The sequence below is a fragment of the Pseudorasbora parva genome, chromosome 16 (assembly GCF_024679245.1).
Source record: "Pseudorasbora parva isolate DD20220531a chromosome 16, ASM2467924v1, whole genome shotgun sequence".
In the NCBI taxonomy this organism is placed as follows: domain Eukaryota; kingdom Metazoa; phylum Chordata; class Actinopteri; order Cypriniformes; family Gobionidae; genus Pseudorasbora; species Pseudorasbora parva.
Genome location: NC_090187.1, coordinates 33,284,816 through 33,311,137, shown reverse-complemented (window position 1 = coordinate 33,311,137; position 26,322 = coordinate 33,284,816). Strand labels below are relative to the sequence as shown.

The 26,322-nt window shown below is 37.8% G+C and overlaps 3 protein-coding genes and 1 non-coding gene across 4 annotated transcripts; 1 reads left to right on the top strand and 3 right to left on the bottom strand.

Moving 5' to 3' along the window:
- Nucleotides 1-5: 5 nt before the first annotated feature.
- On the bottom strand, nt 6-3,133 carry lyve1b (lymphatic vessel endothelial hyaluronic receptor 1b). Its single transcript, XM_067420369.1, has 6 exons — nt 3,010-3,133; nt 2,746-2,911; nt 1,823-1,962; nt 776-1,612; nt 600-681; nt 6-511 (listed from the first exon to the last, which is right to left on the bottom strand). Exons 1-6 carry the CDS (start codon nt 3,089-3,091, stop codon nt 310-312), a joined length of 1,509 nt encoding a protein of 502 aa, XP_067276470.1. The 5' UTR covers nt 3,092-3,133; the 3' UTR covers nt 6-309.
- A 3,392-nt stretch (nt 3,134-6,525) lies between these two features.
- On the top strand, nt 6,526-14,107 carry LOC137043249 (tropomyosin-1, isoforms 9A/A/B). The gene is made up of 8 exons (XM_067419440.1): nt 6,526-6,798; nt 8,395-8,535; nt 8,641-8,841; nt 9,049-9,236; nt 11,428-11,641; nt 13,600-13,698; nt 13,788-13,855; nt 13,933-14,107. The coding sequence occupies exons 1-8, from the start codon at nt 6,526-6,528 to the stop codon at nt 14,087-14,089; spliced, it is 1,341 nt and encodes a 446-aa protein (XP_067275541.1). The 3' UTR covers nt 14,090-14,107.
- A 1-nt stretch (nt 14,108) lies between these two features.
- Nucleotides 14,109-25,431, bottom strand: eif4g2b (eukaryotic translation initiation factor 4, gamma 2b). Its single transcript, XM_067420368.1, has 22 exons — nt 25,245-25,431; nt 24,436-24,544; nt 24,048-24,142; nt 23,669-23,734; nt 23,466-23,591; nt 23,140-23,242; nt 20,547-20,678; nt 20,345-20,411; nt 20,089-20,240; nt 19,849-19,959; nt 18,440-18,622; nt 18,177-18,315; nt 17,926-18,089; nt 17,726-17,830; nt 17,284-17,412; nt 17,048-17,152; nt 16,743-16,958; nt 16,376-16,634; nt 15,958-16,162; nt 15,643-15,851; nt 15,410-15,531; nt 14,109-15,325 (listed from the first exon to the last, which is right to left on the bottom strand). Exons 3-22 carry the CDS (start codon nt 24,056-24,058, stop codon nt 15,260-15,262), a joined length of 2,670 nt encoding a protein of 889 aa, XP_067276469.1. The 5' UTR covers nt 24,059-24,142; nt 24,436-24,544; nt 25,245-25,431; the 3' UTR covers nt 14,109-15,259.
- Nucleotides 17,494-17,682, bottom strand: LOC137043997 (small nucleolar RNA SNORD97). Its single transcript, XR_010898605.1, has one exon. It is a non-coding gene; the product is annotated as a small nucleolar RNA SNORD97 (small nucleolar RNA).
- Nucleotides 25,432-26,322: the final 891 nt, after the last annotated feature.

Genomic DNA, 26,322 nt, shown 5'->3' with positions numbered 1-26,322 from the left:
AAAAACAAGCTTGCAAGTGTACAACTAAGGAATTTAAAGAGTAGGGCTTACACATTATTTTCCTTTAGCCTATTTTATTAATGAATGCTCAAATTTAATCAAAAATGACCAAAGAAAAAAAACAAATTAGTATTTGCATCAGTCAAATGAACAGCAAACTAAAAACATAAACGCAATATCATTTTTAACCCTTTTTTTAACCCCAAAGATGAAAACTATGTTTCAAATCTGTAGGACATTCTTCAGTGGAACACAGAAAAGTAGAAAATCTGAATAATGTGCAGGTTTCTCTTTTACATGACAGGACTTTTAAATACAAAGTTTAGTGTTTTCATAGGGAGAGTCTGGGTCTTGTTCCATTTGAAGGATGATTTTTTTGCATTTCTTATTGTTATTGCCTTTGCTGGTCTGTTCTGGCAAACAATGCCTCTCAATTATTTCTTTCCACATCTCTGTTTCAATATTCTGCATTGTCCTCATTCTTCTCCAAGAAAACTGTTGTCCTCTTTTGCTGAAAAAAGCATGAAGTGTAGACCAGTCAGTGATGCACACACACACACGTCTCTCATAGGCTAATATAATTAAAAGTAAAAACATACATTTTGATGTACCAAGCTGCACCTGCTGCTGCCAACAAGAGCAGTAACACAAAAGAAATGATGACAAATGTTTTGGGAGTTGCTAAAATATAAAAATATAAAAAGACAAATGAGTGTGATCAAATTAATGTGTATGTTATATTGTTATGAGGGTTATATAACGTGTAAAACCCAACCTCTGGATTGTACTCTGTTGGGTGTAGTGGTCTGGGACAGTTCAGGCTGACCTGTGGAAGTTAAGGTATGGTAGGAATAGGATACTTTGTTAGTGGTCTGAGAGAGTGTAGGCTGACCTGTGGAAGTTAAGGTACGCTGGGAATGGGATGCTTTGTAAGTGGTCTGGGACAGTGCAGGATGACCTGTGGAAGTTAAGGTATGGTAGGAATAGGATACTTTGTTAGTGGTCTGGGACAGTGCAGGATGACCTGTGGAAGTTAAGGTATGGTAGGAATAGGATACTTTGTTAGTGGTCTGGGACAGTGAAGGCTGACCTGTGGAAGTTAAGGTACGCTGGGAATGGGATGCTTTGTAAGTGGTCTGGGACAGTGCAGGATGACCTGTGGAAGTTAAGGTACGCTGGGAATGGGATGCTTTGTTAGTGGTCTGGGACAGTGAAGGCTGACCTGTGGAAGTTAAGGAATGCTGGGATGCTCTACTAGTGGTCTCAGACAGTGCAGGATGACCTGTGGATGTTGAAGTATGCTGAAAAAGAAAATGAGTGGATGAATGAGAGGAAGACGAGGGTGGTGAGGTTGAGAATTTGGGTGAGGTTCTGGAAGATGAAACAGACAGAGGGCTTGTTGTTGCCTGGGAACTGTCACTGATGTTAGATGTTATGAATGTTGTGGAAGAAGTGTTGAAAGCAAGGAAAATGGATGTGTAGGCAGGAGAAGAGGTTGACTTCATGGATGATGGATGGGTTGTTTCAGTGGGATAATGTTTGTTTGATGGTGTTCTTCCTCCTGTTGTAGGTTCAGGCCTGCCTGATGTTGTTTTAAACGATCCATCTGTACCTGAGGTGCATTGTGAGAGACATCTGATTATTTTGCACATTTTACTGATAAAGTATGTAAGTAGATTTATGTACTGATTTCATTACATACATTATATGTTCTCATAATTCCAAGCATAGATCATTTTCTTTGTAATCACATCATTGTTCCCTATATTTCATGACATTGATTATTATGGTGAAAGCATTTTTAAAAACAGATTATAATTACCTGCTGGTTTAAAACAATAAACATCAAACTCTTTGCTGACGCTAGCTCTCCAAACAGAAACACCTGAACTGTTTCGACCACATTTTTCATTTCTCTCAATTCGAGGAATAACTGCAATATTCTCTTCAATCCAACCAAATCTGTGTGAAAGAATGACATTGCACTCTTAGAAGAAACATAATCTATAGAGTCGAAATCTTAATTTAAATGTTCTAGAAGTATTTTACACAATTTTTATATCACTTTTGGCCACTATATATATATAGTAGTGGCCAAAAGTGAGGGCCGGAGGGGGCACAAATTTTAATGACGACCCCACAAGTTTGATTAAACCATTAAAATTAGGAAGTTATTTTAGATTTACATATTAAAAAAAATAGATAAGAACAAAATACTAAACTTGCTTAAAGTATTTATATGATAAAATAATTTTGCTAAGAAATCTACAGCTAGAGGGTTTTTATTTTATTTTAAAATAATTAAAAAATAAATGCAAACAAAATGCTCACAGGAAAACCGCATATACACATGATCAGTTATTACATTTTTTTTTGTTTGTCTCTTGTTTACATAATTCATTTCTATGATAGCATGGCCAAAAATTATGTAATGAATAATACATAAACAAAATTTGGCATGTTTTTTTGCATTGTCACAAATAAAATAATTGACTAAGCACCACATGCAAGATTCTTAAACATCTCTTGAAAAACGTTTGAATAAGCATGTGACAACACATAATATGCGATAAAGCAGGCTCATATATTATTTTTTTAATATTGTCAAATTTAATAAAGCATCCATTGTAAAAAAAAAAAAAAAGTCATTTAGAAATAGGAATCCTTTCTAAGCAAATCATATTTATATATCTAGAATAATATTTTAATTTACTATTTATTTGTCTCTATTAAATAGCGTATTACCTGCATGTCTGTAAGCCATTTTGGTTTGCTGTCTCCACTTCGGCTAGTTTCGCAATTCTCATTTTAATAGCCTCACATGCCTCTTTGGCTGTGGTGGCATTAAAACTGTACTTGTTGGTCTTGGCTTGGACTAACAACACTCCAGAAATTCCATCATTTGTTGGGACTAAACAAACAACCCAAATTAAAATGCATTAAAATGCATCACAAACAATTAAAAACAAATTGCATTTAAGTCAACAGAAAAAAAAGAGAGAAACCTACCTAGGATTTGACTCACGTCTAGACAGAGTGTGCTTGTAAATAAGAAGAACTGTAGACAAAATGCTAACCAGGCTCTAGCCATGACTGCAGAACATGCCAAAACTGCCCAAGATTGAACACACTCAGTCTGTTGATGCTGCAGAAAGAGAGACCCATAAAAATAGGAAACAGGAGGTTGAGGATAATCTGTAAGATGACCTTCCCAAAGAGGGCATTTGAAGCTGGGGCAGAGGACAACTAAACCCCTTTTGCTTCCTGTGGTTGTGCACCAGTTATGTCAAATATCTTTAAAAACATTCTATACATCATGTGCATATAGACATTCTGGACAAGTTGGGAAAATAGCCAACTTCCAGGCAGCTATATTGGGCACAATGGAGCAAGTCTATTATTGGGTACCTATACCTATTGGTAACCAGCTGGTTAAGGCTCATTAACCTGTCAACTGTTTCCAACATTATTTAAAATTTGTGTTCAACAGAAGACGGCAACTCAGAGGGTTTTAACAACTTGAGGTTGAGTAAGTAGGGGAAAGTGGGGTCAGTTGAACCACCTCCTTTATCTTGGCAAACGTACACTTTTATTGTCATGTGACCATATATTTTTGAAACAAAATCCATCATTTCTGCCAAACTGTGAACAAGAGAAGCACATGGGAGGAGTGGAAGGTACCCATTTACTTTAAAAACTGTTTTTGGGTTTTCAAAGTAAACTTTTAGCATGTCAGATTTGCAAATTTGTCCAGGTCTAAAAATATTTATGATGCATGTTGGTGATTTAGCAATGTAAAATCATGTATATCATTTAGCTAAATATTAGGCACTGTATGTAAAAGAAACCATGACCAAGGACAGCAAATCCTTCTCTAAAACCAGCATATGCTTAATCATATCTTTCAGTAGTCCCTAATGGCCTAGCGTGTTTGATGCTATATGCCAAGAACCGTTTACTAAAATGTTTATTAGTTTCAGTGACATTTATTTAGTCATTCTAATTCTGTTTTTATGTAATTTTACTCAACATACCCTCTGTTTGTTCTGTTTTTGGGAATGTTATAGCATTGGTGTTCAACTTATTGTTTCAAATTAAAGATATTGAAAGTTTTACTTCATTTGGTTTGTTTTATGTTGTTAAAGAAACTACTATTTGTAAAATTATAATTGATTATTAAATTACTTTTTAACAGAGGTAAATCATCTTTTAACATCCTGAAATTACTTTAGATACTATTATTGTACTTCTGTCTAATTTTCTCTTATCTTAAGGACCACATACCTCTCCCCTAATGGCAAAATTGATTGTAATTTTTTGTGGGTCTTATTCATTTATTACACTGTCGATGTCCTAGATATATATGATTTTTTTCCAAATTAATATTTCCCCTCAATGTGTCTGCAGACAAGTGAAAATTTTATAAGCCTAGTCAAGGTAGGTAGGTCTGCTTCCTTCTTCAGGTCATGAGGGACTGAGAACAGTGTCTATAGCGAAGACCTGACAGACAAACACAGAAAGCCTCTCTTAATGAACCCACAGAGATGTACAAAATGACAGGAAGTTATTCAAAGCATCCTGTGCCATTCTGCAGATTCACATGATTTACTATCTTATCTCCAAATTCCTGACTCAGAACACACACACACACAAAATATTTCCCCTACTGTGCTAAGAGCACAGGAAATGAACCATAACAATTTCAATATTATTCTTTTGACTTTTGAAAAGGTTTGTGTTCTCTGCTCATTTTATATCACTCACAAAAAAGTTAAAAGAAAATCAGTTTTTGTTCGCAAGCAAGAATCAAATGCAATTTAATGTTCACAGCAAAATCACAAGCAAAGTTAGCTGGGCCAGTGGAACTTGTCCTATTGGTGCTGCTTCACTCTGCTTGAATAATACATTTACAATAAGAGGGGTTTGAGTTTCCATGCCTAGTCTGTAAAGGAAATCAATCTTGTATACTTGTAAACAGCGTTGAGGGTAACACATTACAAGTAATGTGGATGACTTAATCAGATTATTTTTTTATAAAGAAACTTGTAAAGTAACTCATTACCTTTAAACTTACAACAACATATATTTGAGTTACCTTTTCAATAAAAAAATGAATAAAAATAAATAAAAAATAAAGTTATTTGTTAATTCCCATTTATTAACTCACACTTTTGAAGAGAGAAATCGGGAGAAAGTGCAGGGTGTTGTGTGCTCTGTTTAAACTTCAAAACGTCTATTGTGAATTAGACTTCTTGAATTAGCTTATTAGTTCTACTGTGAGCATACCCATCTCACTTGCACAAAAACAGGTTCATGATCCCCCAAAATGAATAAAAACAGTGAAATACATTCACACATTATTATTCTAGTAGGTACATGATGCAGAACCATTTTGAATAATCATTTATTTAATTAATTAAGTCATTTGTATGCTTTTATTTATTTTAGCATGTTAATCACTCTTGGAAAGTGTTTTAAACATTTGGCAAGTTGCTTGTAATTACAATGATCACCCTGAAGGTGTAATAAAGAGTAACTGGACATGAATTATTGATTTAATTTTATGACTATTTTTAATATTCTGTAATAATATTATTCACATTCTGTATGTACAGCCACAGGAACGTCATAGAATGTGCCACCTTACCAAATGCATTTTTGGAATATAAAACAAGAAACGTTTACATAGAAAAAAAAAATAGAAATGCAGTGCAATATGGAAAACATGTTCTTTGTGAACGGTTCCTTACCATGTGCAAAACAACAGTTTTACCATGTAGAAAACAGTAAAATAACCTCTTACCATGTACAAAACAAATATTAGACCACTATATGGTGCAACTGACCAATCAGAAACAAGTATTTCAGAGACCATTGTAATAAAACTGTGTGCTGTAAATAACCTTGAAATTACATGTAATTTGTCCAGCACATTGTGGTTCAAACATGAATGATATCTCAAATTGTAGGTTTTTTTTATGGAGAGATGTGCTATTATTTTTATAAGTATAGTGATCAGGTTTAAGATTTTTGCTTGGTAGACAAAAAAATGGGGACTTTACAAGACAAGATATGGAATGAGCCATATGCAATGATCAGACACTTTTGAGGAACCACCCAGACACCCTAGCATCTTGGAAGCAGAATTTGCTAGCTAAACACAACTCACATTTTCTTCAAAAAATGTACAAATCTAGCCAGTCCTCAGTCCTGGTGTCATTACCAATATGCCGTGAACCCTAACCAGCTCATTTCAGAATGTTGAGAGGCACTATGGTGCAATTAGTCAAGGTTGAGGAGAGCTGTGTTTCAATCCTTGTGGTAGCATAGAGTTTCTGCTCCCTCTGAAATGGTATAACATTTCCTCATAAATAATTGAACTAGGCTGGATGTTGGTGAGTCTCCTTAGTTCCCATTGCATTCACTTCTACAGGGACTCTGGGTTGGCAGGAACAAATTTTAAAAACATTTTAAAAAGGCTCGAAATTTGAATTTTGAAACTGGTTTCAGCGTCCAGTCAGAACGATGACCCTAAGGGCCACCTCTCATGGGGAGCTCCAGGCTCTGACTTCATTGAAGAACTCTGCTTCTGACAGCGGTATTTTTAAGTCCCTTTCTCACAGCAGCAACAACATGGGGGGACGATTCGAAAGCATTGAGGAGATTAAAGGAGTCTCGAAACCCACACACCCTCCTCGAAGACCTGTACGTGCAGTCCGACCTGTCAGTGCCCTGAGTGCCAGCGGCTCCTTTCTGCAGATCAACCACCTGCAGGGAGAACTAGTGAGGAAGAGGAAGGTAGGTGCTGACATGATGGAAAACATTAGGACAACTTCCTGGAAACCTATGAAAGCATATATATATATATATATATATATATATATATATATATATGGATGAAAAATAACACTATATATATATATATATATATATATATATATATATATATATATATATATATATATATATATATATATATATATATATATATATATATATATACTCTCCTCAAAGACCAGTACTGTGTGTATGAATGTATGTATATATACATTTACTGGCATTTAAAATAATTTAGTTTTAATTTAGTAATTTTAAAAATTAAATTAGTAATTTTTAATGTATTCATTTAGTAAATTTAATTGTGTGTGTGTGTGTGTATATATATATATATATATATATATACACACACACTATGTACTATCAACTATATACACACACACACACACACACACACACACACACACACACACACACACACACACACACACACACACACACACACACACCTCCGCTCTAATTCATCCCAAATGTGTTCTATCGGCTTGAGGTTGGGAACAACAGCAGCCCAGCTTGGAAGAGGTAGGCCAAGTAAAATCACAGAACGGGGTCAGCGCATACTGAGGTACACAGTGTGCAGAAGTAGCCAACTCTCTGAAGAGTCAATAGCTACAGACCTCTTTATGTGGGCTTCAGATTAGCTCAAGAACAGTACGTAGAGAGCTTCATAGAATGGGTTCCATGGCCGAGCAGCTGCATTCAAGCCTTACATCACCAAGTACAATGCGAAGTGTGGGATGCTGTGGTGTAAAGCACGCCACCATTGGACTGTATAACAGTGGAGTTGTGTTCTCTGGAGTGACAGTTCATGCTTCTCTGTCTGACAATTTGATTAATGACTCTGGGTTTTGCAGTTGCCAGGAGAACGGTACTTCATGACTGCATTGTGCCAAGTGTAAAGCTTGGTGGAGGGGGGATTATGGTGTGGGGTTGTTTTCAATGGGTTTGGCTTAGCCCCTTAGTTCCAGTAAAATAAAATATTAATGTTTCAGCATACCAATGCATTTTTGGACAATTTCATGCTCCCAACTTTCAGGGAACAGTTTGGGGATGGCTCCTTCTTGTTCCAACATGACTGCGCACCAGTGCACAAATCAAGGTCCATAAAGACATGGATGAACGTGTTTGGTGTGGAGGAACTTGACTGATCTGCACAGAGCCCTGACCTTGACCCAATAGAACACCTTTGGGGTGAATAAGTGCCGAGACTGTGAGCCAGGCCTTCTTGTTCAACATCAATCCCTGACCTGACAAATGTGCTTTGAGAAGAATGGTAAAAGTTCCCATAAACACACTCCTAAACATTGTGGAAAGCCTTCACAGAAGATTTGAAGCTGTTATTGCTGCAAAGGGTGGGCTGACTCCATATTAAACCCTATGGATTAAGAAATGGTATGTCATTAAAGTTCATGTGCATGTAAACGCAGATGTCCCAAAACGTATAGTTAAATTAGTTATAATAAGAGTTAAAAAGATAAGCATTTAAAACATTCTTGATCAATATACTTTGTGTCTTGGGTGCCTAGTGACCCTCATTGTCAGTGTATCTGTGTTCAGGAATGCGAGGACCTGAAAAAGGAGAACAAGTATCTGTCTAACGAAATTCACATGGAAAGGATCATGATGAGAACTGAGAGTGAGCTCACCATGAGAAACCTGCGCAATCTCAACCAGGAACTCCAGGCCCAAGTTAAAGAGGTGTACACATTACACATCTAGAATAACACATGATTAACAAGTCTTTGAGAGGGAAAAAAATACAACTAAAACCATGATTCTGTCCCTTCTTTCCTTTGTTATAAGCTGAAACAGAAGCTCCATCTCAGCCAGCAGAGGGCGACACTGTGTTCCAGGGCAGCTGAGGATGCTGACAGAGCACGAGCAGAGGCGGATAAGAGCAGGGCCCTGGCGGAGACCCGAGCACTAGACAGCAGGCATGAAAAAGATTTTGCACTAGCTGATAAAACACGGCTCTGCGAAGAATTAAAACAGCTGAAGAAAGAGGTACACATACAATATCATGCAAATATACACACAGGATGAAAAATAACACTATATATATATATATATATATATATATATATATATATATATATATATATATATATATATATATATATATATATATATATATATATATATATATATATATATATATATATATATATATATATGGCTCTACTGAATACATTTGCACACTGTCATCCATAGCACAATGATGTCCAGCTACTTTTAGCACAGGCTGAAAAGAATTACTTTGAGACCAAGCTTAAACTAGACAGGGCGTCAGGAGAAAAGCATGCTCTCCTGGAGGAGAACAGAATATTGGAAGATGAGAGGAACACGTTACGACACAAACTGAAAGGACTGACTGAGGAGAATGTGAAGATAATGGAAAGGTAAGCTTACACGCATTCAGCAATGTCATTCATCTTTTGTTATTTAAAGGGGTCATATAATGGTACATGCACTTATACAAGCTGATTGTATGGAAATGTGTGTTGGCAGTGGCTGTACAAAACCATCCTATAATGATAAAAATCCATCCAGTGTTTTTTTTTAAACTCTCCTTATGTTTTCCCCTGTCTCAAATTGAGCCGTTCAACCTTTTGACATCACACGGTCGGACACCCCTCCCACAATTGTTGATTGACAAGCAGCGTTTCAACTCAGACCCGCCCTGAGAAAGCTCTCATCATCCTCATAGTCCGCCATTGTTGATACGCTTGAGCAGAATGGCTTCTAAGCGATTGTGGTGTTCTGTTCTTGGGTGTAATAAAATAGACAGGAGTCATTCTGATGTTCCTAAATTTGAACCGCTAAAGGTGCAGTGGTTGAGTTTTGTTTTCGTCAATGCTTTTATGTTTGCGCGAACCGCAAAGCATTTCTCACCAGACTTCATTATAACCGAGGGTCAGTATAAAGCAGGTTTTTCTAAGAAGCTGCTCCTGAATTAAGGATTCAGATCTGTACCAGCTATTCGTGTTCCTGCTGCCCCTCCAGAACAAATGAGTGTAGTTTAAAACACTTCACAATGAATGCGGCTAAAGTGGGAAAGTTAAATTATCAATATAATTCATAATCCCACGTTTGAACAGCGCGTTATGGTTATTGTGTTATTACAAAATGTGTATGCTGGTTTCAAAGTCAACGTGGATGTGGTTACACTACACTAAGCTTATTTATGTAGATGGTTTATAACGGTGTCTGTTACTGTAAAACAAAAAAGTGTTGTAATAGATATTACAATGCTATGCATTACTGACATACCAACATTAACAGAAACGTTTTTATTGGCATTAGCTGTAACATCAATCTGTCAATGAACTAATGTTCACATCAGCAAACACATAGCATTCGTATCTCACTACGCTAACGTTACCCTGCCAGTACATAAAGATAGGTCAAAGTGACATTACCTTAACCAACCATTCAGAAACGTCCAGTTTAGCCTTCATTGTCGAATTTCGTTGGAGCTGTCATCTTGTCTCGGGTCCGACTCCGGTTCAAATTGATACAGTTTCATAGATGTGTACTCAGAAACTCCCAAGGGGGTAATCTAGCATTCGGAAAGCGTTCCACCCATAGGGGCTGCCATTGCTAATCAAGCCATCACCTGCTGTTAGCATCCCATTGACTCCCATTCATTTTTGAGTCACTTTGACAGTGAATAACTTTACATCTGAGGCGTTTAAAGACTCCATTTGTCCATTGTTTATTTATAAAGAAACACGGCAATGTATAAAAGGCTCCATTACCTTGTATCTTACACTTTCGCCCCGTAGAAGCTGTTTTTGTAAAAATAGGATAACAATTGCGTCATAACCAACCCGACTCTGTCGAACAGGCGAGAAAATACAGTATAGACAGGAGGAGACGCTCAGAAGCAATCTTTTACTGTCTATGAGACAGTCAAGGGGATGTGGAGACATAAAGTCCGATAAAGTCAAGGGGGAAGAATGGGGAGATGCCGATAGTGAGCCAAAAGCAATGGGAGAAAATATTTAAACAACGTGATTCAGATTTCACTTTCCACAACTACTAGAAAACCTACAGCTGTCAGACAGGTTGCTTACGTCACATCTACGTCGTCAAGCTCAGTCTGAGCCTGCGCAGTACGCTCAGCCATTAGGAAGTGAGTGCCTGTAATTGACCTAATTTTCCTCCATTAACGTCTATGGGATCGCCCTGTCCATTTCTTTTACTGTCTATGGAAACTCCCAATTATTTCCCCTCCACTGTTCAGTAGGCAACGACTCCACGTGAAAGCCTCACAGAACAGAGGGGCGGGGTGAGCAAAGCTCATTAGCATTAAAGTCATATGCACTGAAATGGCTTGGCGAAAACAGCTGTTTTTGACCAGGTAAAATTAGTTATCTTACAATACTAATGAGAATTTTAATTAAAGTATATTACAAAGTTTTCATTTAGACACTAAAGAATCATATTATCTTGTACAAAAATGGCATTATATTACCCCTTTAAGCAAAGATCCTCCCTGGCATGCCGAATTCAGGCCATTGTAATGTAGTAACAGCTAAACAGGAGTGGCTCATGATGCTGCTATTCTCACTGTCATCCCCTCCGTAGGGAGGTGAACTCCAGACGCAGAGCTTTAGTTGCGGAAGAACAGAGTGAGAAGGCCAATAAAGCCCAGCAGGAAGCTGAGCAGGAAAGACATTTAGCTGAGCAGGAGAGGCAGGATCGCACCAGGGAGTGTCTCAGCTGGAGAGAGAAACACCAGGCCCTGGCAGAAGTCATCAGAGCCCAAGAAGAGTTTAAGTCTCTGAGGCAGACCAAAGCAGTAAGTCTTGTTGGGTCAGACGATGAAAAGAGCTCATTTTGTGTCCATCATGAATATTAAGAGTAAGCACTGAATTTTGCGTCTTATTTTATAATTTTTTACTTGTCTTAAGATAGACTTTTTTTCTTTTTTCAGTTCACAACAAATATCCAGTAAAATGTTTTTTATATATACACTCACCCAAAGGATTATTAGCTCCTGTTCCACCACATCCCAAAGATGCTCTATTGGGTTGAGATCTGGTGACTGTGGGAGCCATTTTAGTACAGTGAACTCAGTGTCATGTTCAAGAAATCATTTTGAAATGATTAAAGCTTTGTGATATGGTGCATTATCCTGCTGAAAGTAGCCATCAGAGGATGGGTACATGGTGGTCATAAAGGGATGGACATGGTCAGAAACAATGCTCAGGTAGGCCGTGGCATTTAAACGATGCCCAATTGGCACTAAGGGGCCTAAAGTGTGCCAAGAAAACATCCCCCACACCATTACACCACCTTTAGCATCAACAAGGCATTTTTGCCCACAGGACTGCCACATACTGGATGTTTTCCCTTTTCACACCATTCTTTGTAAACCCTAGAAATGGTTGTGCGTGAAAATCCCAGTAACTGAGCAGATTGTGAAATACCGGCCCGTCTGGCACCAACAACCATGTCACGCTCAAAATTGCTTACATCACCTTTCTTTCCCATTCTGACATTAAGTTTGGAGTTCAGGAGATTGTCTCGATCAGGACCACACCCCTAAATGCATTGAAGCAACTGCAATGTGATTGGTTGATTAGATAATTGCATTAATGAGAATTTGAACAGGTGTTCCTAATAATCCTTTAGGTGAGTGTATAGCAATCAGGCATAAGTGAAGTTAATAACAATGATTATCTCATCACAGCACCTGTTAGTGGGTGGGTGGCAGGAAGTGAACATTTTGTCCTCAAAGTTGATGTGTTAGAAGCAGGGAAAATGGCCAAGCTTAAGGATTTGAGCGAGTTTGATGGCTAGACGACATCTCCAAAACTGCAGCTCTTGTGGGGTGTTCCCAGTCTGCAGTGGTTGGTATCTATCAAAAGTGGTCCAAGGAAGGAACAGTGGTGAATCGGCAACATGTTCATGGCTGGTCAAGGCTCATTGATGCATGTGGGGAGCGAAGGCTTGCGGTCAGATCAAACTGACGAGCTACTGTAACTCAAATTGCTCAAGAAGTTAATGCTGGTTTTGATAGAAAAATGTGCATCGCAGTTTGTTTGCAACGCAGTTTGTTTGTTTGTGCTTCTCGTTTACCTGTGGAACACATGGCCTGGATGAACTATGGGAAAAAGGCAAGTTGGGAGAGGCAGTGATGTTTTGGGCAATTTTCTGCTAGAAAACCTTGGCTCCTGCCATCCATGTGGATGTTACTTTGAAACATACCACTGACCTAAGCATTGTTGCAAACCATGTACAACATTTCATGGAAACTGTATTCCCTGGTGGCTATCCCTGGTTCAGGAATAGTTTAAGGGGCACAGCGAGTTTGGTGTTGATTTGGCCTGCAAATTTCCTAGATCTCAATCCAATCAAGCATAAATGGGATGTGCTGAACAAACGAGTCCGGTCCATGGTGGCCCTACCTCACTACTCACAGTTTACAGATACTGTTAGATACTACAGCACACCTTCAGAAGTCTAGTGGAGTTAATGTGTCAGGGCTTTTTGGCAGCCAAAAGGGCACCAACACAATATTAGGAAGGTGGTCATAATGTTATACCTGGTTATTTATATATATATATATATATATATATATATATATATATATATATATATATATAAAAAAAACTATAACTTTATGGTCAGAATTATTGGCACCCATTCATATTAAATTATAATAATGCAATAAAAATCTTAAAAACATAAATGAAGTCAATACACAATCACTGAAATTCTCTTTATGGCACTAACATACTCATCTCTCTTCAGTGTCAAGCTAATATTAAAAGCTACTTCCTGTGTATGACTGAAAGCGACCAGAGGGTTAAGATCTTAAAAAATCAAGATGGCACACCAAGGAACTTCACGGTAAAGTTTTTCTTTTCAGCACATTGTTAATGAAATAATAAGAAACACAATTTGTTACTAAATAGCATTGACCATTATGTACCCAACAGGAAGGAGACCCTGTGTTTCTCTCCACACCTGACCTAAACAGTGATGATTCAGAGAGGAGGTCAGGGAGGTAGGCCTCTAAACATTTTTACCAATGCTTAACTAAGACGAATAACTGTCTCAACTTAATTTGTTTTAATTCTTCAGCAGAACAATGTACAGAGTGTCAGCACCTCGAGTTGGACGAGAGACTGGCCCACCCCACTTCAGTGAGCTTTCACCAATGGCAGATTCCCATGATTCTGGTTTTTCAAGGAGAAACAGGAAAGTTGAATATTTCTGGATCCCCACTGATGATGAATAATTGCACCTAAAACACTTAAGCTGATCAAGTTTTTCCTTTATTGTAAATTCAGCAATAGTGGTGATGAATACAGCACTAAACAGCCTTACAATGACATGATCATAAGCCATTTCATTTGACAATTGAATTGCAGTTAACATGTTGGCAAATGTAAGTTTAACAAGATTAACTGTCAAATACAATTAAACACCTGTCAATAAAAGGTTTTGAGAACCCCTTATTGACAAGGGCAAAAGCATTTCCCCTTAAATGGGCATCAAGGATTTTTGTTTACGTTTAATGACCAATTAAAAGGCAGGTTAAAATAATCCACCAGATTGAGGTTTAAGATTGAAATAATTTGCAGAAGTTTAGAGGGACCTGAAGGGTAAAATTACTACTGCCATCAGACAGAATACATCTCAGTTACCTTGTCAGAACACACTGCAGACAACATTATAGTAAGGCTGGGGCAGAAGAGGCATTACATTGACCCTAGTAGCTCGACATCTGAATCTTCAAATGGAAAGCACTTTAACTCTACTGCAAGCTGAGATATTAGGTAGTGTTGTGCAAAACTGAATGACTATGCAGTTGTTCTGGATCTTAATTCAAGACTAAAACTTTAGACATATCAGAAGCCTGCACTAAATAATGCTTATTCAGTAGGAGGTAGAAGTGAAAACTGCTAAAAAGTTACAGTGATTACAGTTTTAGATGGTTAAATCATGCACAAGGGTTGAAGGATATTGCAACCGACCCAGAATAACACAAAGTGTCTACAGCATAACCCATGAAGGCCATTCAACTAGGATCTCATGATTCATTTTAAATCAATCCCCCACACAGACTGCAAACAAATTGGTTCTATATAGGTGACAGCTTCACTTTCGCTGAGACACTTAAAGGTTTCCTGTCCTGTGTCTTGTGAAACAAAAACAGAACATGTAAGGGAGATCTGACTAACACATTCTACTGAAAAAGCATAGTGGTTGATTTATCATCTACAAATAAACCAGATGACAAGCAAACAGATGTTATGATATTGGTATTACTGTCTTTCGTTTAATTCATGAGCCTAGCAGCAGTGTAATATAGTAGGCCGAGTGAGCTACCGCAAAGTGTGGAAACCAAAGAGAAGACATCAAGTCATGTAGCAGGAAATTAATATGTACTATGAGGATTAGTCCCTCAGTCGGCTTCCTCCTCGGACTCCTCTTCCTCAGCTGTCTCAAGCCAAGTCAGCCACTGGTTCACCTGAAAACAAAAAGATCTGTAAATGTGCATGCAAAAAACAAAAACAACATGAGAACACTGTAGAGTTTGAAATTAAATAAACACCTGGAATAAGGCTTTTCCTTTCCCAGGAAATTCCTGGGAAATGTCTTCTTTCCATGCGAGGAAAGCTTCCTCCTCAATGATCTCCATGTCATAAAAGTTGACAAAGTAGCGAAGCAACAAACCTAAATCGCAATAAATAAATACATTCAAAAGGGACCCAAACATCAAATAAAATAGGTCATGTTTTATTGATTTCAAAAAGGGCAATGTTATAGTCGGAGTAAATTCTGTACCTTTTGGGAAAGCGTTGGCATTGCAGTGCACCTGCAGGGCATACAGGGCGCTGACCTGCAGGTCAGTGTGATCGTGGAGGAACTTCTGCAGGACTGGCTTAAAGGAGAGTAATAGTTGCTTCTCCTGGTCCAGCTGCTCTTTAGAAGGGGAGGACAGTTGCTCGTCATCTTCGGTCACACCAAGCTCAGCAAAGAAGTACTGCAGGAAGCTGTTAAATGGAAAAACAGCAAGGTTTGTTAACTATGACATGAATAATAACAAAATCTGAGTCTTGCATATACTTTATGCATGTGATGCAAATACATGTACTGTACCTAGTCATGAGTATGTTGACAAAGCCCTTGTCTGTGTGGAGTTTGGGAGAAATATTGTCTTTGATCCACTTGTAGATGGTCTGAGGGGAGGGGTCTGCCTGGATTTGCTTCAGCAGTTCCTTCTCCAGTTTCAACAAGGGGAAGAGGAAACTCAAACCTTTACCCTCAAGAACCTCCAACATACGGTCCTTATTCTGGTCAATTTCTGAGAAACAAAGTTCTAGTTAAAAGACTGCAATCCAAATCAACCCAATTTCATAGGAAAAAAATCTAACCAAAAAAATAATTAGATTTCAGAGAGGACTTCTCTACTGATATAGCAAAATAAATACAAATTGTAATTCATAGCTTTTTTTAAAGATTAAAAGCAGTGATTGACCAATAGAATAAAATAAAACAGTATAGGAGGGAGACTTACCAGGAAGCATCTTCTGCATGTTGACCTTGCTCTGCTGGAAAAGATCTGTGAGCCACTCGCGGTCCTTGAGCTTGGAAGCTTGCTGCAGGCACAGCAGGAAAAGAGGAAAGTGGTTGCCATTCTCCAGAGGATGAGCTAGTTCTGCTACACTGACCAACTCAGCGATGATGGCTCGTGCTGCAAACTGGGCTAGGTATGACTTTACCAGAGGAATGTCCACCTCGATCTTAGGGCACTGATCCAAGACGTTCAGCAGAGCCTAATGAAAAAACACAATTATTAGAATTAGCTAAATGCAATTATTGGAATGAGATGCTAAATGCAAAGCTTTTGATTCCTTACGAAAAAAAATAGCAAGGTAACTTACAGACATGAAGTTTTCCCCAGTGATGAAGCCCTCTGTACGCAGTGTATTGATAAGAGTGCTAGCCTGTTCTCGGTCTTCATCAGTCCTCTCCAGAGAACAGAGGATGATCTTACTTAACATCTCTGGCAGAAAATGTTTGGGAGCTTTCATCTCTCTCACACCACTGACGGCATCCTCCATGTTCTTACTGTTCAGATACTCAGTCACAATGTTCTCCTATTGTTAAAAATCAGTAAACCATTAGAAACGATCCAACCGGTAATGAAAACTCTTTGAACACAATAGTACATCAGACAGATACCCACAGTCATTTTCAGGAGTTCTTCCTTAGCAGGAGGTGGTTTCTTAATGGTCTTCTGAGGTTTCTCCTGGATAAGAGGTGGGTTGGTTTTTAGACCAAGTTGAGGAGGCTAAAAATAACACATGAAAGATGAGCAACATATGGCAAGATAAGACCCACCCAAAAACAACAATGAATTGCTCCCATATGAAATCAGTTGTCAAAAAGAACAAATTCAGCAAAGATTAGAGAGATTTATACTTGTCCAAGAGGTGGAGTCTGTGTCCGTGGAGGCTGAGCACTGGGAGGAATCATGGTGGGAATTTGGGGCTGCAGTTTTGGCACTTGGTTTTTATTCAAAAGGAAGAACTGAGCAGGTCTAAGGCTGATCTGTAAGAATGGATAATAGAAAAACAAACATTGTTACATAAATTAATAAAATGTAAATGTTTAAGACCAATGTGACAATTTGCACCCTCATATCTCATAATCGCAGTCAGCGGACTGGGTAGGAGTTTAAGAATGAGGGATAGGAGAGAAGCAGCATAAGGAGGAGATGAAGAAAAGGAAGAAACAGAACATAAAGAAAGAAAGAAAGAAAGAAACTACCATCCAGTTGAGTCCCTCAGAATAACGCGTCTTTTTATAATCACAGGGTGCAAGAGGTTTTGAATTGACTCAGTATTTAGTGTCTCTGGTTTACCTCATCTGCATTGAGCTGCCCCTTCTTGAAGCGTGGAGGCATGTCTTTAGATTGAGCTTGCTGCTGGTTCGAATGGTTCTGGTTTTGATTGTGAAAATGCTGATTCTGTCCCCAAGGACATACAATTATTTAGCAATCTCATAAACCGCTTTTAAAAAGGCATATTGTTGCTAGTGCTGAAAAAAATTGTTTATGCTTACCTGGTTGGATTTGATGAAAGGCTTCGTACCCAAGTCAAACTGTGACTGTGGTTGGGAGGTCATATGTCCACTGTGGCCATTAAAAAGAGGATTTGTACGATGACGTCCTAGGGTGGGGGAAAATCTGTCCTGGATCACACCTGGACCAGTCCCTATGCCAATACCTGCATATAGAAATGCAGTTAATGTGAAGACGTGGTACATTTATCAAGATACAGCTGATAAATACAATTCCCAGGTTCTAAACTCACCTGGAATCTGACCAAACATATCGGCTAATCCCCCGAGAGTTTCTCTATCCAGTTTCATCCTGTTCGGCATGAAGGGACCTTCCAGGAAGAAGTCCATTCTCATTCCCTGGTTCATGGGTGGAATGAAAACACCCAAATCCTTCACAAAGGGAAAGATAAAAAAATATCTAATAACCAACACTATATTGTTACATGAGTTTGTAACAGCAGAGTCAATGATTCCATAGTGTAAAAAATGCTAAAGAAAAACCTCACTGACTCACCTTCACTGCATCTTGACGAATCTGGTTAATCGTCTTTGGTCCGTTATCGATGAAAGCTTTGCGAGGAACCCAATTGTTCTCTCTCAGCTCCACAGTGTCCTGCAGTAGGAAACGAATCCTTGCAGGCAAATCCTTGTTGTTCATTAAGGATCGCATACGGCCAAAGTACTGATCCATTAAAGACTGTGAGAAAGGAAACAATAAATGGAGTATTTCCACAAATTGCAATCATGCTACTTAATGGCTGTATCATCCCCTTAAAACTGCTTTAGAAATAATAATAATAACAATTCCATCTCAGTCTAAGTTTTGTTTATGAAAAAAATTCTAAAAGGTTCTTCAAAACTGCTTCCAAAAAATCCCAATACCATTAGTCCGGCTCTTTCAAATACAAGGTCAGTTTATAAAAATAAATATTTAAAAAAATCATACATTTTAAGAACAAGGTGAAATGAAGTACCTAATTTTCCAGACTATAAGTCGGAATACAAGTCTCATCAGTCAAAAATTGCGTCATGAAGAGGAAAAAAACATACAAGACGCACTGGACTATAAGTCGCATTAGGGCAGAAGCAGAGCAGGAGCCGCGCGCGCATGCATGTACCCGCTCGCGCCCGCTCACTGTGCATAACCAAGCAGAAGAAAGAAAGTTTGAAGTGAGTGAGAAACTTATGAGACTGGCGAAAAGCAGACGATACTTTAACTGTAATGAAGAAAAAGAAAGCTAATCGCAGACTAAGCAAGATGGCCAGAGCTGAAGGAACGAGTCCACAGATGCTTGAACTCTCTGCCGGGAGAGGCTCAGCCGCGCGAGACGAACGCTGTGTGAATTGTTCTCGGCTGCATATGTTACTACATGCAGTTTGTAATTTGCAGAATTAGGGCATTTTGTTTGTGTTCAGTCTTTCTAAGTTGTTGTCTAAGTTTTTTTCTGTTTTCAGTAATTTTTTTCAGGAACATATCAGAACAGGAGCAGCATAGAGCGCCCTCTCGCGGCTATATGTTTATTTTTGTCAGTAAGTATGAATTAAATTTGATGTATAAGTCGCACGACCAGCCAAACTATGAAAAAAAAAGTGCGACTTAGTCCGGAAAATACGGTAGTCAGTTTTAGAAAGAGCAGGAGCCTGCAACACACTTATGGTTGAAACTCATCCCTTACAATCACTGACACCCTAAAAATCAACCTTTAATACCTACACGTGTTTTTCATCAAGAAATATTTTATTTTAATGCTCATATTTAAATGATATATTTGTGCACTTTAAAGTTAAACCTTTAATTTTACTTGAAACAAGATCCTTCAAAATAGTAAAAACTTGAAATGCATTAAATTGGCTTCAATCACTCAATATCAAATAATTAAATTAAGAATAGTGACCCTTAAATATTCTTGGGCTAGGTCTTACCTTGGCTTTTTCATGGTCGAGTCTGGGCCCTACAGTCCTCATTATCTGACAGAGACACTCCAGATCCTCTCCCATGTCTTTGAGCTGGACCCTCTTCTTTTTCTCCAAAAGCTACAGAAAGCATAGAGTGATACCATCAACAAAAAAATGTTCACTGACTCACCATTAACCAAAGCACAAAATGGAGTGGAACTAAATGTTGAATGGGATATGTTGAATGAAATTAAGTGGGATACGCACTGTTTTGATGCACTTATGAAGGATAGATTCATGGATGAGGTCAAGTTTTCCGAGTTCTCCGATGAATTTGATATTGCCAAGCATCTTGAACTTGGCAATAGCACGCTGCTCCTCCTCCTCAGAGGTGAGAGGGTTGTCTTGTTTGTCATAGACTAAAGGCAAAGACATTTAAATATTAGAAACTTTCCACAGAGCATAATATTGCCTTGCAATAAAACAACAAGTAGGATAGAGTAAAAAAAAAAAAGTGACTCACTGTCAACATTTTTGGCGCGGTTCTCAAATTCATCTTGAAGCTTGGTAATTAGAAGTCTTCTGAAAGTCTGCAGGCAAATGTACATTTATGAAAATAAATATGGTTCACAGTGAAAAAATTTAACTAAAAGGGCAATTAGCTTGGCAACCAATGATTTGGTTTAGAAATTTAAGAAACACAGATATGACATTCAGGTACTCACTGTGCTTTGCTTTTGTGATGACTGGATTTCAGGTGTTGGGCCATCAAAATTTGGTGCATCCTCTGCCAACCGCAGACATAGCTGAGCATAGAGTGAGCTGTATTTGGGCTCTTCTAGGGCTTTGTCTACGATCTACAGGAAACAACAGAATGAATATGTAGCCACATGTATTTCAGTAATGAATGGTAAATATAGCTATATTTATGGGTTAATTTCATTGTGCCATGCAACTGACGCTTAAATTTCATAAAGAGATTGTAAAATAAATCCATGTGAATCAATCGGTTTATTCCAAATTTTCTGAAGAGACACGATTGCTTTATATGATGAGCAGACTGGATTTAGGCTTTATTCACATTTGTGCTTCAAAGATAAGTCTTGTGAGTTACGAACGACATGAGGGTGAGTTATGAAATCGTTTTGGAGGGTGAACTAACCCCTTTAAAGGGTGGTCCAAACTTCCGGTATTAAGTGATCGAAAAGCTATGAAATGAAGAGAAACATACTGTTGGGGTATGTTAATGTTTTATTAAGAGGTCAATAAAGATTTTATGTAAGGTTTTAACAGGTGAGCAAACTCATTTCAGTGAAGATAATAAATCTTACATCATGAAATGATATCACAATATAGTTTTTTCGCTTAAAAAAAAAAAAACGGTGGGGGTGGGGAGCAGGTTTACTATATCATCTCTTTACATTAGGGATGGGCAACAGTGGTTGAGTACTCGAAAGTGCCAGTGATGACCGATCACGGAAAAAAAAAAGATCACCCTGACTTTAAAATATATATTTGTCTATTTTTCTGATTGGTTAAAGCAGCATTTTGGGCAGAAACTGAGGTCTGATTGGTTAGCGTTAGACAGCTCTGAAGCACCCACTGCAGGGATGTCTGGAATCACTGTGATCATGAAATACAGTGAAATGCAAGATGTGCAGTGCCAATCTGTCATATACATGGCACTATAATAAGAACACGATTGTAATAGTCGTAAATCCTCTGTGCTTTAGTTCCCAGTGTATCAGCTGTTAAGAGGAAATCCACAATGAGAGCTACATCAGACTAGTGCGGTGATGTGCCCATCCGCATCCTTTTCTGCAGATGCAAGTTGTAAGATTACTTATGTAGTCTATATCCAATTAATCTCAGAGGATGCGTTTGGTTGAGTTTAATAAAGCGCTGCCGTTATACCGGTGGACATTCATTCTCGTCAGTCTCAGCTCAAATGTAATGCCCATCATCATAGTATTTGGGTATACTATTACATGTACAGTGTAAAATGTAACAAGAGGTTAACAATATCAAGATCTGCCTGTCTGACAATATTTTCACGGACTAACACGTCATATATCTGGCATAGACTACTAGGAGTGTAACAATACACACACACTATTAAAATAATATTATTATTATTTGTGTATTATTATTAGGACCCACAAGTATTCCCCCATTGCATAATTATATTCATTTAATGTAATAATGTTACTGAAACTCCATAAACTTTCATGTTTTCCCCTCACGCATTACTCATGCCTCCAATACAGACAGCATCTCCCAGTGCTGATAGCATCATGCCTCTCCCGATATTAATACACTATACATATAAGAATAAACCATCTAAAAATGCTTTGAACAATCATACTTTGAACAATCATACTGCACTTTCACTAAAGATTGCCGCTTTAAATGAGGTTTCCGCTTTGACATTGAGAAGTGTCATTCCAGCGGTGTGTATGCTTCAGATGATCAATACAATCCGTCTCAGTTCTAACTGCAAGAAAGCATGTCAAAATGGCTGCTCTCAAACTGTAAATGTTTAGTTTATCCAATAATTTTACTCACTCGAGTTTTTGCGCGCCACGCAATCATTTTAACGTCCAGGTTTACTACAGAATGTGCGTTGCTGTAAATCTGTTCATCATGAGCCATCCTTCAGGTCTCTTCAGAAGATTGATTTGGAATAGACACTCGATTAGTTATTTTTACGATGCCTTCATGATATTTTTTGGGGGATCTTTTAAGTTTGAGAGGAACGATACATTTTAAATGGAGGGACAGAAATCTTAGGTTTCATAAATAATATCTCATAATATCTGCGTTTCAAAGTTAAAAGAAAAACGAAATGATGGTAAGTAGCCTACATGATGACAGTATTTGTAAATGTGTTTGGGTGAATTATACCTTATAAATAGGCCAACTAGAGCAAGTCGAGCCTTGGGTAAAGCAACTATATCACAAATCATATTGTTTCCATCAACGATACATATCGTCACATTTGTATATTGTGATATATCGTTTAACGATGTGATGTTACACCACTGTAGACTACAGTATTTAAAATAGGATATGCATGAGTTATATTCTCACTTTAATTTACAGAGCAATCCCTGTAAAGTTTTTAGGTTAACTATAGAAGAGACTAGGATTAGTGTGTGTCACAGGGCGTGGCATCACAATGGTTACTATGTCAATCTGATTTGTAACATTACAATGATCCAATCAAATTCTTGAACACCTTTTAAGCCAGAAAATAAAAACAAAGCAGCCAGTAATCAAGCTATGTACACTTTAAAAAAAGATGCAAAATCATCTTACCAGCAAGATGACTCCTTTGAGGACGAGTTTTGAGTCTACGCCCACATTGAGGAGCTCAAGGCATAGCTTGTCAAACTTTTCAGGGGTCAGCTTATTAAGTATGCTGAAAGAGAAAAGCAAAGAATCAACATCTTGTACCAGTTAAAACAAAGACCACAGTTTACCACATGTAAAGATTCATGCTTATCTGAGCTAGAGAGCATCAGCTGACAAACAAAAACATGCTCAATAGGGCCAGAGCACAAAGAACAAAAGAGCTCAAAACAGAGACTTCTTTAATCTCATCACTGCTGAAGTGAATATTCATACTCCTTAAGGACACTCACCCTCTCACTTTCCTAAATATTGCATCATGATGTTCTTTTTCATTGGAGGAGTTGACATCTCGTCTAGTGCTTCGTGAAGGAACCCATCTCTGAACGCTAGGCCCTGGGGTTTTCCCCAGGTACTCGCTAAAGAGAAACAAAGCAATTAGAACCTCAAAAGCATGTTACAAAGCTGGATTGTTCTGGACTTTAGCAAGGCATACCTGTTACCGACAGTCTTGGGATAGTGCTGAGGTGCACCCCTACCTCCTCCTCCGCCCGAAGAAGCACTAGAACAAAAGCGATATTAGATTAGACAACTTCAAAATGTTTTTCACGCAGCAACCACCACAAACCCATACTTAACTGGCTTACACTTATCCAATTTGTTGTGGTGTGGAAACCATTTTAACAGCAAAGTAGCAGAAAAAGGAACTAGTGGACCAGTTAATACACCTTATGACTTTATATTTAAATGTGATAACCCCAACATCTGAGTGACTCAAGTTAGGACATTTTAAGATACCCATCTTAATCAAAGATGATCAATTAATTAAATCTTCAATTCAAACATCCTTTTAAAAATTCAGGCAAATTCTTTACCCCTCTGTCATGTGTTAAGTTAAATCGACTGAACTGTCCACTTGCTCAAGGCGATTGGTGCGGCGTCAATGCAGATGCTCGGGTCTAAAACGCAACTGAACCAGTGTGCGATAGAGAGAAATGCCAGTCATTACACAATGTTCATGGTGTTTAAACTGAGAGTAGACCTATACATATCATTTTGACCTGAAAAGCTTCAACATTGGGAAATCCCATTGAAATTGGGTGCCTCAAAATGAAGCATTTGGCTGAACAAAAAATGATGTAAATATATTTTAGGGTAAAAAGTCCCTACATTTTTTATTAGACTATAACTAAACTACATATCTTCTGATGTTAAGAAAGACTAGTAGCAAAGTCCTGGCCAGTGATTGATGTTTGATCTCACCTGAAACGAGAAGCACCCCCTTCTGCAATCACACTCTCCACTTTGGCGGCTTGACAACGAAGAATCTTCAAAAGAATAATAATCAAAGGGCGGGGTGGGGAAATCCGAACTGTATAAGGGAGAAATAATAAAAACAAGATTAGGAAAGAGTCAAGGAAGTGAGAAAACACAACTAACGTGTTCAGTAATGATTGCGTACGTTACACGTACACTGGAGGAAACGTTACTAGTCTGACAAGAGATTTAACGTTACTGATTTCCTCTTCCTTAAGACGAAAAGGCCTAATTTGCATCAGAGATTGAGGTTTAAATATTAGCAAACATTTTATAGTATGAATATTTGGTCGGTAATTAATCGTTGCCCTCCTTTTATAACAAAAGAGACTAACGTTAGACATTTAGCTTGCTAACACAGTAACGTTAACAGAGGCAACAAAGAAAAAAAATCGCAAACTCCGAATAACGCCTTTCAGTTTTCATTTTCGTTAGCACGAAAGACGGGCGAATTAACTAACCAACACTTAACGTTAACGTCAACAAAACGTAAACAGATATAACGTTACTAACATTTATTTTGCGTAATGTCTAGCTTGTGCGGTGCCTTTGGTCACGTGGCATTTTCCACGCTTCGGGCCAAAATATACGTATAAATATGTCTAACGAACGACTGACACATATTTTAATATTTTATATTAACAGTAATACAAACAAAAACGCTCTCAGGTGTTTGTTCTATAACGACGCCATTTTCTGCCTTCACGCTCTCACAAGAGCAGCCATTTTAATTTACGTTATACAAAAGAACCTACCTTTACTAAGGCAACCTCAGTTTTGATTTTGGTCTCGTTCTTGTCAAAGAGAAAAAAAGATAAATATAAAAATAGATGTTTTTGTGAGTATTGAGACGATAACCGGTCAGCCACGATTGCAGCTCACTGTGGGAGTGTGGGTAACAAATGTTATGCGCGAGCCTCCTCCTGACTGACTGCCTGACGTCACACAGGAACTTGATTTGTATTCGTCAGGACTTCGTTGTCAGTATTTTTCCGTTATTAGCCACATACGGATAGGCAAACAAATATCCATTCTCCAAAATATTGTTATTATTTTTTTGTACCTGTGTGTAATTCATTTTTATTTATTTTTTATCTTTTATTTGATTATAAACAAAACGGTTGGTCATAAAACTATAATTTGTTTTACACCTGGGCATTAACATCCCATGAATCCAATCTCATTTAACGTTAAGTCTTTTCTGATTTTCTCTGTGGAAGACACAATTAATTCCGGATACTTTCAAATAATGCATAACATGGAAGTCTTTAAACTGCACCCCTTCAAACGGGGGTTTTCACAATATCTATCTATCTATCTATCTATCTATCTATCTATCTATCTATCTATCTATCTATCTATCTATCTATCTATCTATCTATCTATCTATCTATCTATCTATCTATCTATCTATCTATCTATCTATCTATCTATCTATCTATCTATCTATCTATCTATCTAAAAAATAGATTTTAATTTATTTATTTATTTTCATTCCCAAGAATCTCAAAGTGCAACAATGGAAAAAGGGAAAAATAACAAAAATGAATAAAAAAGTAAAAATATAGAATAGTACAAACAATCAACACATAAAAGCCCTCAGTTTCAGTCAATCTCATGTCAATCTTGAGTACCTATAGAGTAGTATTGCATCCTTCATATCTCCGAAAATCTTTAGTTTGATTATATTTATAAAAGAAATATAGGCTGTACCGAGTCTTTCCTGAAAAAAAACGAGCGCCTGGAGGTGTATAGTGTGGGCGGAGCTAAAGAATGAGGAGCGCACGCAGCTACTGCATGAGACCTTCTGAAAGCTGACATCAAGCGTGTAGA